Raw genomic sequence first — 16,875 nt, 5'->3', positions numbered from 1 at the left:
GGAACATAGCAGTTTAATGACAGGCGCCTTAGCCAATGGGTCTAGGCACATGGACGTCGCCCACTAACTGAATCCAATTGGTCAAAATGTTCACAAAGTTCTCGAAAACGTTAAAACGGCGGATGTGATTGGGTTCTCGAATGTAGTAGGTTTGTCTCGTGCATCGATTTGAGAGCTCTAGTCCATAACAGTAGCAATTGGAACTGAAGAGAACGGTGTGAAGTTACCTTGCCAGTGACGCTCCACAAATAGCGAGCTACTTTTTATTTATACATACTATTTCACTAGTACCATGGCCTCGGGAGGAGAGTAAGTAGACATGTGTTACCAGTTGGCTAACTATCGTTACCTAAACAGCCAACACATCTAGAAAAGTGTATTTTAACAAGCGTGTTACTAAACTCGAATATTATACCTCAGCTAAGGTTAGCTAGCTAGTTAGAGTATATGTCATGCCCTACTCAAGTTACGAATTAACTTGACTAGCTAACTAACGTATGAGCTAATGTAAAGTGTAATTGGGACCAGTTATTGGAATGACCCAAACTACTGTTAGTGATTGACAAACGTTTGTAGGTAGGCAGCTAACGTTAGCTAGCTACGCTTTGTCAAGCTAAGTTGGCTGGGCCTACCGGCACATTTGACTAACTATGTAAGCTAACTAGCCTGTGAAACGCTGGCCTGCAGGCTTGACAAGCTCATCCAACGACCATGATGATAAATTAGAGGCAGGAAATGTCTAAGTTACTGCAAACTCAATTCGTTAAACGTTACTAGTTAGCCAACTCGCTAGCTACCTAACGTTAGGCTAGCTAACTCAAAGCTGGGTGAAAATGTCGGCCTTGTCACTGGCTTAGCTAACATATTAGCCTAACGTTACCAGACTAGCTAACTAATAAACGGTTAGTGTTATGATGGTTTAGGTGTATAGCATATTGCGAAAATGTAAACTATATATCTAGCTAATTTAATAAGGTTTATATACCGAACTAGTTAACGTTAGCTACATCAATGTTTTAGCTGGTTTAAATAGCCGTAGCTTGCCAGCTCAGGATCCCAAAAGTTGTCCTTTTGCTGTGTCATCTGCTCACTGCTGCTGAGCTAACGGTAGCTAGTTAGCCAACATTAGCTAGCTGGCGATGAATTAACAGTATTTATGCCGAGCTATCCAACATTAGCATAGTTGACTGCTGACTATGAAAATGACGTTTCTAAATCAATATTCTGAATAAGACAAGGACAGAACGTGTATGGAGTAACAACTGAGCATTATCCGACGGTCAGCTTTGAGTTTTAATTTGTCGCTTTTGTTTCTGTTTGAACTAGATCCAAAAATGATGACCTTTCCACTGCGATTCTGAAGCAGAAGACCAGACCAAACAGATTGATTGTCGATGAATCCATCAACGAGGACAACAGTGTGGTCTCTCTCTCTCAGGTAGGCCTAAATTACAGGTCATTGGGTGGATTTGTGTTAACGTTTAGAATCCCAGATTGTGATCATTTTGTTATTTTGAAACACTGCTGCTGGTGTGGAAAAGATCTGGTCCTGCTGTCTACGTATTTAGTACACTTAGTGAAATTCATGTCATTCATGCTCTGTTTTTAGGCAAAGATGGATGAGCTGCAGCTGTTCCGTGGCGACACAGTGCTGATGAAGGGGAAGAAGCGCAGGGAGTCTGTGTGTATTGTCCTGTCTGACGACACCTGCTCTGATGAGAAGGTCCGCATGAACCGTGTGGTCCGCAACAATCTCCGTGTCCGTCTGGGGGATGTCATCAGGTACACACACGCACACACCTGTATATTAACTGGATGGCGCCGATTGAGATGGCAGCATCACTTCCATCTCAATAACCGAGGAGAGTTCTCGGGAAACTGCAGTATTTTTAATGTATTTAAATTGTTAGCCCAGAAAACAACCTTGAGTGTTATTACATAGACGGGAATAACTACTGGATGTCAGAGAGATGTCAACTTACCAGGAATACGACTTTCCCAAAACGGATCCTTTGTCTGCACCTCCCAGGGCATTTGAACTGATTCGAGGCTTACCAAAACAACGTTTTCGGAGGAGATGGTGCCGGCGCGGTCTTCTAGTGAGTCTTCGGATGCGTGCACACCACCCATTGCTTCCGAGTATATTACTCGCTAATGTCCAGTCCCTAGTTAAAAAAGTCGATGAAATTAGGTCAAGAGTTGCTTTCCAAAGAGGGATCCGGGATGGTAACATACTGCTTCATGGCGACATGGCTAGCTGGGGACATGCTGTCGGAGTCCGTACAGCCAACGGGATTTTCAGTGCATCGAACAAACGTCTCTGGTAGGAAGGGTGGGGGTGTATGTTTCATGATTAATGACTCATGGTGTAATTGTAACAACATAGAAGAGCTCAAGTCCTTTTGTTCACCTGACCTAGAATTCCTCACAATCAAATGCCGACCGTATTATCTCCCAAGAGAACTCTCCTCGGTTATCGTCACAGCCGTGTATATCCCCCCACGAGCGGATACCAAGACGGCCATCAAGGAACTTCACTGGACTTTATGCAAACTGGAAACCTTATATCCTGAGGCTACATTTATTGTAGCTGGGGATTAGAACAAAGGTAATCTAGGAACAAGGCTACCTAAATTCTATCAGCACATCGATTGCAGTACACGAGCAACACACTCGACCGCTGCTACTCTAACTTCCGCGATGCATACAAGGCCCTCCCCCCGCTCTCCTTTTGGCAAATCTGACCATGACTCCATCTTGTTACTCTCCTCCTATAGGCAGAAACTAAAACGGGAAGCGCCCGTGCTTATTTCTATCCAATGCTGGTCTGACCAATCGGACGCCACGCTCCAAGATTGCTTTGATCACGTGGACTGGGTTATGTTCCTGGTAGCTTCAGACAATAACATTGCCGTATACGCTTACTCGGTGAGCGAGTTTATAAGGAAGTGTATAGAAGATGTTGTACCCACTGTGACTATTAAAACCTTCCCTAACCAGAAACTTTTGCAGCATTTGCACAATACTGAAAGCATGTACAACTGCATTTAATCATGGCAAGGCGACTGGAAACATGACCAAAGGCAGTGTAATTATTCCCTCCGTAAGCAATTCAACTGCTCAAACACAAGACGTATGTGGCAGGGTCTACAGACAATCAAGGATTACAAAAATAAAACCAGCCCTGTCACGGCCATCTATGTCTCGCTCCCAGACAAATTAAACAACTTCTTTGAGGACAATACAGTGCCACGGACACGGCCCACTACCACAGACTGTGGGCTCTCCTTCTCTGTGGCCGACGTGAGTAAAACGTTTAAGCGTGTTAACCCTCGTAAGGCTGCCGGCCCAGACGGCATCGCTAGCCGCGTCCTCAGAGCATGCGCGGACTGGCTGGTGTGTTTACGGATATATTCAATCAATCCCGATCCCAGTTTGCTGTCCCCACATGCTTCAAGATGGCCACCATTGATCCTGTTCCCAAGAAAGCTAAGGTAACTGAACTAAATGACTATCATTGACTTCTGTCATCATGAAGTGCTTTGAGAGACTAGTCAAGGATCATATCACCGCCACCCTACCTGTTACCCTAGATCCACTCCAGTTTGCTTAGCGCCCCAATAGGTCCATGGACGACACAATCGCCATCACACTGCACACTGCCCTATCCCATCTGGACAAGAGGAATACCTATGTAAGAATGCTGTTCATTGACTACAGCTCAGCATTCAACACCATAGTACCCTCAACTCATCATTAAGCTTGAGTCCCAGGGTCTTGACCCTGCCCTGTGCAACTGGGTCCTGGACTTCATGATGGGCCGCCCCCAGGTGGTCAAGGTAGGAAACAACGTGTTCTCAACTCTGGGGCCCCACAAGGGTTTGTTCTCAGCTCTCTGCTGAACTGCCTGTTCACCCATGACTGCGCGGCCATGCACGCCTCCAACTCAATCAAGTTTACAGACGACACTACGGTGTTAGGCTTGATTACCAACAACGACGAGACAGCCTACAGGGAGGAGGTGAGGGCCCTCGGTGTGGTGTCAGGAAAATAACCCCTCAATCAATGTCAGCAAAACAAAAGAGATTGGATTTTAGGAAACAGCGGAGAGATGGGACAGCATTGAAGGTGGACAGTCTTAAGTTCCTCGGTGTACACCGACAAACTGAAACGGTCCACACACATACCGACAGTGTGGTGAAGGCGGCGCAACAACGCCTCTTCAACCTCAGGAGGGTGAAAAAAAAATGTATATGGGTTGTCACCGAAAACCCTCAACTTTTACAGGTACACAATTGAGAGCATCCTGTCGGGCTGTATCACCGCCTGGTATGGCAACTGCACCGCCCTCAACCGCAGGGCTTTCCAGAGGGTGGTGCAGTCTGCACAACACATCACCGGGGGCAAACTACCTGCCCTTCAGGACGCCTACAACACCTGATGTCACAGGAAGGCAAAAAGATCAAGGACAATAATCACCCGTGCCACTACCTGTTTACCCCGCTTCCATCCAGAAGGCGAGATCAGTACAGGTGCATCAGAGCTGGGACGGGGAGAGAAGCTGTTTTTCAATCTCAAGGCCATAAGACTGAACAGTCACCGCTAGCACAGAGGGGGCTGCCTACCTACAGACTTGATATCATTGGCCACTTTTTAATAAATGGAACACTAGTCACTTTAATAATGCCACTTAAGAATGTTTACATATCTCGCATTACTCATCTCGTATGTATATACTGTATCCTTCACGATCTATTGGGTCTTAGCTGCTCTGTCACTGCTCATCCATATGTTATACTTATCTATTGTCATTCCTTCACTAGATTGTGTATTAGGTTTAGTTGTGGAATTGTTAGGTACTGCTGCACTGTCGGATCTAGAAGCATAAGCATTTCGCTACACTCGCAATAGCATCTGCTAATCATATGTATGTGACCTATACCATTTGCTATATAAATAATATTCCCAATGCAAATTGAGATGAGTGTTTCTCTTTCTCCTGCTACAGTATCCAGCCGTGTCCTGATGTAAAGTATGGGAAGAGGATTCATGTTTTGCCTATTGATGACACAGTCGAGGGGATCACTGGCAACCTGTTTGAGGTCTACCTCAAACCCTACTTCCTGGAGGCCTACAGGCCCATCCGCAAGGGTCAGTACACACACCTGTTACCAATCATTTTGTTTCCAAAGTGAGACTGTGAACAATAGAATTTTGTCTGTATTTAATTCTTTAATGTCATTGTGTGTAGGTGATATATTCCTTGTTCGGGGGGGTATGCGTGCGGTGGAGTTCAAGGTGGTAGAGACCGACCCCAACCCCTACTGCATCGTCGCCCCAGATACAGTCATCCACTGTGAGGGAGAGCCTATCAGGAGAGAGGTGGGTCACAACCTACACCATCGCTTGTGGGCAGAGCACTCTTCATTTAGCCTATGGAAATGTAGGAGTTGTGCTTTTATCCAATTGGCATTGCTTTCCCGAAGTCCACAGCAAGGGGGGGGGGGTCAATCTATATTGAATCGGGACCTATGTATCCTGAAGTCCCTGCCAATACCCGGCAAACGGTAAGCAAACCTACCCTCAGACTTCTGTGTGTTTCCTGTGTTTAGGATGAGGAGGAGTCCCTGAATGAGGTGGGCTATGATGATATCGGAGGAGTGAGGAAGCAGCTGGCTCAGATCAAGGAGATGGTTGAGCTGCCTCTCAGACACCCTGCACTGTTCAAGGCTATAGGAGTCAAGGTAAAACACAGAGCTCCTATCTTCTAGGCCAGGTATATTCAACTCTCACCCTATGAGGTCTGGAGCCTGCTGGTTTTTGGTTCTACCTGATAATTAATTCCACTCACCTGGTGTCCCAAGTCTAAATCAGTCTCTGATTAGAGGTGAACAATGAATTAAATCAGTGGATCTGGCTTTGAGGTCCATAATATAGTTTGAAGGTTCTAGTCCTTCTGTCAGTCTCTACACACTTTCTTGAATAGTAGCGTTTAAACACATGCTTTCTTGACTTTTAAAGTCAATGATTTCAGTTGACTTAAGCATAGGAAACATTTTGTTGTATTGGAAACGTGTTCTAATGTCCCCTGTCAACAACACTAAGAAGATTGACATGTTCCTCACTCTCCTCCAGCCCCCCCGTGGTATCCTGCTGTACGGACCTCCCGGTACAGGGAAGACCCTGATTGCCAGAGCTGTCGCTAACGAGACCGGAGCCTTCTTTTTCCTCATCAACGGTGAGATGCTAAACCTTACCCTGTCCCTGGTAGAGGATCACTGTCCACGATATCACTATTCTTTTGTCTTTTTGTGGTAGCTGTTTTGATTTTGCTCTGTATGACTTCTCTCGGTCTGTTTGCCGGTCCGTGTGTGTGTAGGCCCTGAGATTATGAGTAAGCTGGCTGGAGAGAGTGAGAGCAACCTGAGGAAGGCCTTTGAGGAGGCTGAGAAGAACTCTCCTGCCATCATCTTCATTGATGAACTGGACGCTATCGCTCCCAAGAGAGAGAAGGTGAGGCGAGGGGGAATAGGTATTTGCGGTGTATATCGGTTGATGTGCACAAGAGGAGAATCAAAATGGAATACCAAGGAACCTGAAATCCCCTTTAAAGGACAATAATAGGTCACCCAACAATGACATTGTATCACTTTAATAAAGACCAAGTGTAGCAGCTTTAAACGGTGATCTGAAACTTTCTGTAGACCAACTGTTAGATGGTGAGACATATCATGCTGTTATGCTAACTGTGTTTGTAGACTCATGGAGAAGTGGAGAGGCGTATCGTGTCTCAGCTGCTGACCCTGATGGACGGGCTGAAGCAGAGAGCTCATGTCATCGTCATGGCAGCCACCAACAGACCAAACAGCATAGATGCTGCACTTAGACGATTTGGTATGTATACACACTTCATCTGTTGGATACAGGGTGCTTTTGTTTTATTGTGCAGGCGTTGTGTATTGGTTTCCCCAATGCTATAACGTGTGTGTGTGTGTGTCCAGGGCGTTTTGACAAGGAGGTGGACATTGGTATCCCCGATGCTACAGGCAGACTGGAGATCCTGCAGATCCACACCAAGAACATGAAACTGAATGATGATGTTGACCTTGAGCAGGTGTGTGCTGACTCTTTGGGTGTGTCTCAAAAGGCACCCTATTCCCTATAGCCATGGTCAAAAGTAGAGCACTATTTGGGGATAGGGTCCCATTTGGGACGTATCCTTGGTGTGTGTCTGTCTTAAGTGGCTGACACATTTGTCTAGGGCTGGGTGATATGGACCAAATATATCACTGTATTTCTGACAGTATTTGATGTTTCCGAATAATCGTTATAAAATGTATGCTTTGTGTAGTTCATGGCAACAAATTAATTCTAAGTAGTTTTAATGGGTTTTCTCCTTTTCTGATTGCTTTATACCTTTCAACCAAATATAGAGGCCAAACTGACAGTATTCCGGTTTGTACTACTTTGCATATGATACTCGACCAATCGGTGTCCATTTGCATTATCGATCAATTCCCGCATTTTCATAATTTATTTAATGCACTAATTTATCATTGTGTAATTTCTTTTGTCTTAGAAATACTCTTATTTTCGCCACTAGGGGTAGTCGGACGATTTCTGGGGAACTGTTTGGCAAGCTAGAAAGTTGGCTAGCAGTTCTCAGCATTTAGCAGTTTCTTACTGGCGATTTAAAAACGTATGACCATAATCTTCTAAACATTACTGAACAACTTTAATGTAACTATAACGGTATTTTTGTGTTAGATAAAGTAAAAATCCAAACTGGTCCGTGAATGAATACCAGTATAATGTACTGAGGGCTCCTGCATGTGTTAAATCCCTCTGTCTTCCTTTGTAGGTGGCTAATGAGACCCACGGCCACGTGGGTGCTGATCTGGCTGCCCTGTGCTCAGAGGCTGCTCTCCAGGCCATCAGGAAGAAGATGGACCTCATCGACCTGGAGGACGAGACCATCGATGCAGAGGTCATGAACTCCCTTGCAGTTACCATGGATGACTTTAGGGTAAGAAACACACTACCAAGTGTGAACTATGTAGGGTAGTCTACCCTACAATCACAATCCTGCATATAATATCTATACATCTACCTGTTATGCGTTTTTCTATATATTAAACGTGGGTATTTCTTTCAGTGGGCTCTGAGCCAGAGTAACCCATCAGCTCTGAGGGAGACAGTGGTGGAGGTTCCTAACATCACCTGGGGGGACATAGGAGGACTGGAAGACGTCAAGCGGGAGCTGCAGGAGTTGGTGCAGGTAAGGCGTGCGCACACAGTTTAACATTACACATTGTCATACCTAATGACCTCTTTCTTTTCCCTGTAGTACCCAGTGGAGCACCCAGATAAGTTCCTGAAGTTCGGTATGACCCCTTCAAAGGGAGTGTTGTTCTACGGGCCTCCGGGTTGCGGTAAGACCCTGCTGGCCAAGGCCATTGCCAATGAGTGCCAGGCCAACTTCATCTCCATTAAAGGACCTGAGCTTCTCACCATGTGGTTTGGAGAGTCCGAGGCTAACGTCAGGGAGATCTTTGACAAGGTATGCCATAGTGACTCACCAAAAATAAGTGAACACTTTGTATTAGGGCACTATAGTAGATTCTAAATCAACATGGAGAAAAACTGGAGTCTTAGCATTGAACCGCATGTTTCAATCATCTGTGTGTTTCTGTGTGTGCAGGCTCGCCAGGCAGCCCCATGTGTGTTGTTCTTTGACGAGCTGGACTCCATAGCGAAGGCCCGTGGCGGTAATGTGGGAGACGGTGGCGGAGCGGCCGACCGTGTCATCAACCAGATCCTGACTGAGATGGACGGCATGTCCAGCAAGAAGAACGTCTTCATCATTGGAGCCACCAATCGCCCTGACATCATCGACCCTGCCATCCTCCGACCCGGCCGTCTGGACCAGCTCATATACATCCCTTTGCCTGACGAGAAGAGCAGGATCAATATTCTCAAGGCTAACCTCCGGAAGAGCCCCATTAGCAAGGTAAAACGCACAGTTCCCCAACAGTCCATCCTCCTACGCCTGTCATCATGCCAATGTAACAAGGGTTGATGATGCCGTTATAATATAAATGTAACAAGATTTAGTGGCTCACACCAATCTGTAAGATGTTTCAGGTGCTATAGATCTGTCATGTATAACCTTTAAGATGATTGGTTAAACCCGGTCTCTTCCGTCTGTCCTGTAGGATGTTGATCTGGACTTCCTGGCTAAGATGACCAATGGGTTCTCGGGTGCTGACCTTACAGAGATCTGCCAGCGGGCCTGTAAGCTGGCTATCAGAGAGTGCATCGAGAACGAGATTCGCCGAGAGAGGGAGAGGCAGACCAACCCCTCTGCTATGGTTAGCTCACACACCTCACTCGCTCACTTAATGTTTCTCTCTCCCTATGTCTACTTTTCTTTTTCAATTCACCTTTCTCATCTCCAGGAGGTGGAGGAAGACGACCCTGTGCCTGAGATCAGGAAGGACCACTTTGAGGAGGCCATGCGATTTGCCCGCCGTTCCGTCAGCGACAATGACATCCGCAAATACGAGATGTTTGCCCAGACGCTGCAGCAGAGCCGAGGATTTGGCAGCTTCAGGTACGGGTGTGACTGTGTGGGGGGGGGGTGGGGGGTTGTGTTTAATTTTTTTTTAATGGTGAATATTGTCTCTCTCCCAGGTTCCCCTCCAATGCTGCAGGGGGCAGCGGTCCCAGCCAGGGTACTGGGGGCACTGGTGGGGGGCCAGTGTTTAACGAGGATAACGATGATGACCTGTATGGATAGATGGATGGATGGTGCCACATGGTGGCCAGCTCTGTTATCATACCTGTACAAACACTCAAACCCAATTGACCATTTTTAGGACTCTGTGCTTCTTTCATGTGTTTCTTTTTGTATGATTCCTCTCTGGTGGAGAAAACAACATGTAGCTGCCTGGTTTGATCTGGAAGGGGGGCAGTGGATCTAGGTGATTGGTTGATGGGGGTGGGGGGGCTTGAGTGGCCTCATTCTGAGTTTATTACAATCCCATGTGACTGGTTTTAGTTGTGGGATTCTGTGAGACTATAAAAGGGGATTAAAGAATAGCTAATGACTTAATTTTTTTATGAGTAGTAGCATATAATGTATGACAAGTTTGAAAATGTTGAAAATAAAATCTCACGAAATGACAATGTTTGACTTTGATGTCTGTCTGTTCTAATTCCTTGTTTGACACCAGGTTCACCATAACAAACTTGTCTAACCAGTTTCTCATTCCTTTTGATGGGAAGTCAGAGGTCTGACCTATTGTGGGACTGGGTTTTGAACCCAGGACATCTGCATGCTTTAGGACCGTGTTAGCCCACAGCTAAAAAGCCTCAATTTGCTCTGGTCGCTAACCTGAGTCCTTAGGTCTTCAGGGTTAGTTAAAACACAAGCTTGTTGAGTAGGAGTGTTAACTCTAGTGTCCTTCCAAACCTGGTCACTCACCACCATGGCAACCTTGCGTTAAATACCTGTAAATTACAATGGATAGGAGTTGAATGCATGAGCTGTCGTTAACGTTTATATCCAAAATGGTGGCCATTGTTTCAATGTCTGCAATCCCTTCAATACCTTATCTGACCACACTGTGTCCCACTTACCTGACCAGATCATCCCAGGGTGCATATACAAACTGCCATTTAAACTTTGACGCACATGATATTGATGACTGTTTATATTCAAATGTATTTAATGAGCCTGGGTGTTATTGTCTACGAGTATAAATGGGTTATTTGCAGGTGGGCTGTTTCGGGGCCTGTTCCTCTAGATGCGTAAAGTTTTTGTTTTCCAACAATTTGGGTTACAGATCCAGACTTTGAACTTTGCCTAAAACCAGCGTGACTCCTGAGCATTACACACTGGCTGACAGACAAGAACTAGCACTCCTTACGGTTTCTTACTCTAGCATGTTATTTATACACGGATGTAACGTCTCACATTACAGGGAACCTTTACTCTATCCACAGGTGTAAAGGTGCCAGGATGTTTAACTAAACTGCACTATTGTGTCTTCTTACATCACTATTTGCACGCAATGTGGTTCAGAGCAGCGTTGAAAGGGTTATGGACGGTAGCAAACGCAATTTTAAACTGAAACAAGTAGTGAGGGAGGGGGGGGGTTGTAATTCTAATTATAGCAGCATGACCTCAGAACACTCAACCTGCTTTGGGTATTGTACTATGCTTTAATACAATATAGGATGATACTATTATTTAGAAATGTGCTAAAGCCAGCCTGTGACTTTCATATAGTTGGATCAGCTATAGAAGCTAAGTTAATAAAGTTATATTATGATGGGTTCAAAGATATTTGAAAGCTGAGAATGGGGAGGATTTGGCTGTTTTAACTATGTATATGGGGTATCATATCCCTGTCTCAGATGATGTATGCACTTGTCACACGTGAGACCCCTGTGCTGAGTTAATGAATTCCGATGAGTGATAATCAGTAACAGCACATTCAGACTTGTCATGATGACTTGCAACTCACTCCCGGTCATCTGGGTCATTCTCTGAGTCCCATAGAGATGGTTTGACCTCCTCTAGAGCTGGATACCATGTTGCTACCTCATATACAATTCCATTCATTCATAAAGTGTTTGTCTGCCTGCCTGTCAGAACCTCTGGTCTGAACCATGAGTTTCTACGTGACCCTGTCGTCTGGGCACCTGGAAGAGCGCTCTCGGACAGGTCAGAATGCAATTAAACGTTAACTTTTTAAACCAGCATCTCAAGCTAGCTGTGGAATGAGTTAATGGTACGTTAACTCCGTTACATGAGCATGTGCAAGCTTTCTTGTTCCTATTGTGGTAATAGGAGAAATGAGAATGCATGTGCATGCACGCAACTGAGGGAGAGAAAATCTAGTTTAATTGCAAAAAAAGTGTCTGGACACCTATAATTTGCATAAAAAATAGAGCTTGTCCTTTAATGCTTATTCAAAAACATAACGTAACCTGTGTGTATGGTTTGACTATCTGCGTCTCCAGGTGAAGCAGGAGGTGCTGGCGGCTCTAATCTGTGGCTACAAACACAATGATTGTGCTGCAGTTTACGGTAATGAGCAGGAGGTGGGGGAGGTTCTGAGGCTGGGACCAGGAAAAGTGAGCCACACACACACACACACTGTCTTTCCAAGGCCATTCTACGCTTCCAGGACCATTCTGACACGCACAAACACACAGGAAGAATAATCATGTCGAGGAAAAGTAGAAGTTTGATCGAAGAGCATTACGAAAAGTCTTTAAAGGCTACACATGATCACAAGTATGAGATGCTCCTTGAACATCTCATTCCAAAATCATGGGAATTAATATGGAGTTGGTCCAGCCCTTTGCTGCTATAACAGCATCCACTCTTCTGGGAAGGCTTTCCACTAGATGTTGGAACATTGCTGCTGGGACTTGCTTCCATTCAAGAGCATGAGTGAGGTCGGGCGCTGATGCTGGGTGATTAGGCCTGGCTCACAGTCGGCGTTCCAATTCATCCCAAAGGTGTTAGATGGAGTTGAGGTCGGGGCTCTCCAGGCCAGTCAAGTTCTTCCACACCGATCTCGACAAACCTTTTCTGTATGGACCTCGCTTTGTGCACAGGGGCATTGTCATGCTGAAGCAGGAAAGAGCCTTCCCCAAACTGTTGCCACTAATTTGGAAGCACAGAATTGTCTAGAATGTCATTGTATGCTGTAGCGTTAAGATTTCCCTTCAATGGAACTAAGGGGCCTAGCCCAAACTATGAAAACACAGCCCCAGACCATTATTCCTTCTCCACCAAACTTTACAGTTGGCACTATGCATTGGGGCAGGTAGCTTTCTCCTGACACCCGCCAAACCCAGATTTGTCCATCGGACTGCCAGATGAGGAAGCTGATTGTTGGAAAGGTGTCATCCTATGACGGTGCCACGTTGAAAGTCACTGAGCTATTCAGTAAGGCCATTCTACTGTCAATGTTTGTCTATGGAGATCGCATGGCTATGTGCTCGGTTTTATACACCTGTCAGCAACGGGTGTGGCTGAAATAGCCGAATCCACTCATTTGAATGGGTGTCCACATACATTTGTACATATAGTGTATGTGTCACGTGTGTTGATCCCCTGTGCAGTCCCCCAGGCCCTGCGTCATGAAGATGTGTTTCTGACCTCTAAGCTGTGTAACACCCAGCATCACCCTGACTACGTAGAGACAGACTGTAGTAAGAGTCTAATACACCTGGGACTGGAATACCTGGCCCTCTACCTCATGTACTGTATTGGCCCACAGCCTTCCAGTAAGCAACACAAACATACACCTAATCACACCTCGAATTTGTCCCACACATGTTGGTCCTCTGAGCTGCCTGCGTGTTCTCCAGGCGTGGGACAGCTGATGCTCAGGCGGGCCGTTGGCAGTGTGTGTTACGATGACATACGCTACTGGGAAACCTGGGTTGCCATGGAGAACCTGGTTGATAAGGGGTTGGTCCGAGGCATCGGTCTGTCCATCTTCAACCAGGTATGGGACTGTGTGTGTGTGTGTGTGTGTGTGTACAGTATGTTTTTGTAATGGTGTCTCACTCTGTGTGTTAGTAGGTGGAGTGTCACCCATGCCTGTCCAAGGCCGAGCTGCTGAATCACTGCAGGTAGGTGTGTGTGTGACGGCCTACTGTCCCCTGGGCAGTGCTGAGCAGTCCAGGGCTTCGCCTGACGAACCCTGCCTGCTGCAGGACCCTGGACTGTGGGGCTTTTGACCCTCCACCACAGAAAGAGCCCTGCTCAGGATATACTCACGTAACACACAAACACCTCCGTGTAACTAGCCATAGTGTAATTAACGACGCTCAAGTGTGTGTGTCTCTCTGTCTCCAGGTGGCAGGTACAGAGAGGGGTGGTCTGCATCCCCAAGAGCGTCACTCCTTCCAGGATCCTGAAGAACCTGCAGGTCAGGAGGACACCACCATCTAGTGGAAGGAATACCAATTGAACTGCATGATGCTTTACCAGTTTGGAAACTACTCACCTCTTCCCCAAAATGTGACTTTTCGCTGGCTGAGTCTAGGAAACTACAGGCTATAATTCTGTGTAGCTGCTGGGATTGTTTTCTTGAGTGGGAATTTCTTTGTCTGATTGACAGGTGTTTGACTTCTCCTGTCGGATGAAGACCTGAAGCAGATCGAGTCGTTCAACAGAAACAAGAGGTACATCATCCCGGCTGTGGAGGTGAGTTCTGATTGTCTCAGATGAGACCTCAGGGTGCAGGTCAATAGTCTTATATACAGCCTCATTCCCTAGTCCCAACTAGATAGGTTAAGAAGAGCAGATGAGGATGCCATATGAGACTACTGAGATGCAGCCAAATTCAGCTGAGTTTCAGTTGAGCCATGGGGTTTTGTGGTGGTACCGAATGGAACTGTGTGTGTTCTCTTCACAGAGGGACAGAGAGTGGAGGGACGCAGACCACCCTCATTTCCCGACCTAATCTAGAGACAGATCCACAGGCCCACATCTAGAGTCAGATCTACTGACCCCACATCTAGAGACAGATCTACAGACTCCACATCTAGAGATAGATCCACAGGCCCACATCAAGAGACAGATCCACAGGCCCACATCTAGAGACAGATCCACAGGCCTACATCAAGAGACAGATCCACAGGCCCACATCTAGAGACAGATCCACAGGCCCACATCTAGAGACAGATCCACAGGCCCACATCTAGAGACAGATCCACAGGCCCACATCTAGAGACAGATCTACAGACCCCACATCTAGAGACAGATCTACAGACCCCACATCTAGAGACAGATCTACAGACCCACATCTAGAGACAGATCTACAGACCCCACATCTAGAGACAGATCCACTGACCCCACATCTAGAGACAGATCTACAGACCCACATCTAGAGACAGATCTACAGACCCACATCTAGAGACAGATCTACAGACCCCACATCTAGAGACAGATCTACAGACCCCACATCTAGAGACAGATCTACAGACCCCACATCTAGAGACAGATCTACAGACCCCACATCTAGAGACAGATCTACAGACCCCACATCTAGAGACAGATCTACAGACCCCACATCTAGAGACAGATCTACAGACTCCATATCTAGAGACAGATCTACAGACCCCACATCTAGAGACAGATCTACTGACCCCACATCTAGAGACAGATCTACTGACCCCACATCTAGAGACAGATCCACAGACCCCACATCTAGAGACAGATCTACTGACCCCACATCTAGAGACAGATCTACAGACCCCACATCTAGAGACAGATCCACTGACCCCACATCTAGAGACAGATCTACAGACCCCACATCTAGAGACAGATCTACTGACCCCACATCTAGAGACAGATCTACAGACCCCACACATATCTACTTTTATTTATACAGAATACTTGGACTGGAGTTACTAGGACTAGTCACTAGAGATTTGAATATTTGATCAGACAAGAACCATCTGTTCTGCAGCTCACGTTCCCTTAGTAAGAATCCACATACATACATCTTACTCAATTATTAAGAATTCATTATTAGTGGGAAAATATATTTGTTTCTAATCCTTGATTTTGTTATACTCCAATTGATCCAGTGTTCCGATGTGTGGATATCTAATCTGTGAGATCGTTTGACAATAAATGAGATAAATCATCCTTCCCTTCCCTCCTTGAAGTAACAGAGCTGAGTGTGATGGATAGGTGAAAGCAGTCGAATGGGGGTCGGCTACAAATAACTCCTCCACTCCTCACATAAACACACAAGACCATACATAGCGCAATACTTGGTTTATTGGTTGTCATTGTAAAATTCAACTCACATGAGAAACTTTGTCAAAAGTACAGAAGCTGTGAAACAGTGAGAATCACTCAGTCGCAGGAAAACACATTCTCACACAGCACCAGGCCAAGGCTCACTTCCTGCTTTAGCCCCACCGCATCCACATATCCCAGAGACCCTGTGGCTGCTCTGCTTGACAGGCATCATTAGATTCAGATTGAGTCCCTCTGATTTCTGTCAATCTCTCTCTGTGTCTGTATCTCTGTGTGTGAACATGAAAATACGTTTGGCACAACCTAGAGGCAGAGAGCAACAACAGTATCATTCTGTTTCCTTACATAGTCCTTCAATTTCCTCTATACTGTAGACCAGGGCTCTCCAACCCTGTTCCTGGAGAGCTACCCTCCTGTAGGTTTCCAATCCAACCCCAGTTGTAACTAACCTGATTCAGCTTATCAACCGGGTAATTATTAGAATCCGGTGAGCTAAATTATGGTTGGATTGAAAACCTACAGGACTGTAGCTCTTCAAGAACAGGGTCGGAGAGCTCTGCAGTAGACATTTCTTCAATAGAAAACATATTACAAGTGTCAAAAAGACCAAGAAAAGGGTCTCCATTTAATATTGATAGTCCTGAAGTGATGTTTGATAGTACCAGACTGATAGGTCCCTCAGCGCAGTACAGATCACTGCAGCCCCCATACAGTCAGTGCCGGTATACACTGGTACTGAGTACCAACAACTAAAATGTTCTACTGCTTGAGTAGCAGCACTCATTTATATACATATATAATCACTTTAAAGAATTGCGGTGTTCCAGCTCCTAAATAGAAACAGTACTGGTAACCAAAAATAAAGTACCAGCATCTATTTCATTCCTTCACTTCAAGCACCGCATACAGTATCACTCCCACTAAACTCCCCACAGCCAAAAGACCGCATCCACAGTAGATCAGTCCTGGCTATCTGGGCAGGTTTATATTGAATGTGTTTCACAATACCTATTATAAAGTTTCATAGAAATGTGTCTTCATATTCTCTGCGTTTTAACCTGTGGACACTGAGT

At 45.8% G+C, this 16,875-nt stretch overlaps 1 protein-coding gene and 1 pseudogene across 1 annotated transcript; both read left to right on the top strand.

The window, feature by feature from the left end:
* The first annotated feature begins 165 nt into the window (after nucleotides 1-165).
* LOC115164401 (transitional endoplasmic reticulum ATPase) lies at nucleotides 166-10,188 on the top strand. The gene is made up of 17 exons (XM_029716839.1): nucleotides 166-309; nucleotides 1,327-1,438; nucleotides 1,610-1,782; nucleotides 5,009-5,151; nucleotides 5,252-5,382; nucleotides 5,613-5,744; nucleotides 6,136-6,238; nucleotides 6,380-6,513; nucleotides 6,759-6,894; nucleotides 7,002-7,114; nucleotides 7,862-8,026; nucleotides 8,156-8,278; nucleotides 8,348-8,560; nucleotides 8,702-9,010; nucleotides 9,216-9,371; nucleotides 9,459-9,613; nucleotides 9,694-10,188. The coding sequence occupies exons 1-17, from the start codon at nucleotides 293-295 to the stop codon at nucleotides 9,797-9,799; spliced, it is 2,421 nt and encodes an 806-aa protein (XP_029572699.1). The 5' UTR covers nucleotides 166-292; the 3' UTR covers nucleotides 9,800-10,188.
* Nucleotides 10,189-11,695: 1,507 nt separating this feature from the next.
* LOC115164051 (aldo-keto reductase family 1 member A1-A-like) lies at nucleotides 11,696-14,743 on the top strand (annotated as a pseudogene).
* The last annotated feature ends 2,132 nt before the right edge of the window (nucleotides 14,744-16,875 follow it).

This window comes from Salmo trutta, chromosome 27 (assembly GCF_901001165.1).
Source record: "Salmo trutta chromosome 27, fSalTru1.1, whole genome shotgun sequence".
In the NCBI taxonomy this organism is placed as follows: Eukaryota; Metazoa; Chordata; class Actinopteri; order Salmoniformes; family Salmonidae; genus Salmo; species Salmo trutta.
The sequence above is the reverse complement of the archived record's forward strand: the minus strand, read 5'-3'. Positions and strand labels throughout refer to the sequence as shown.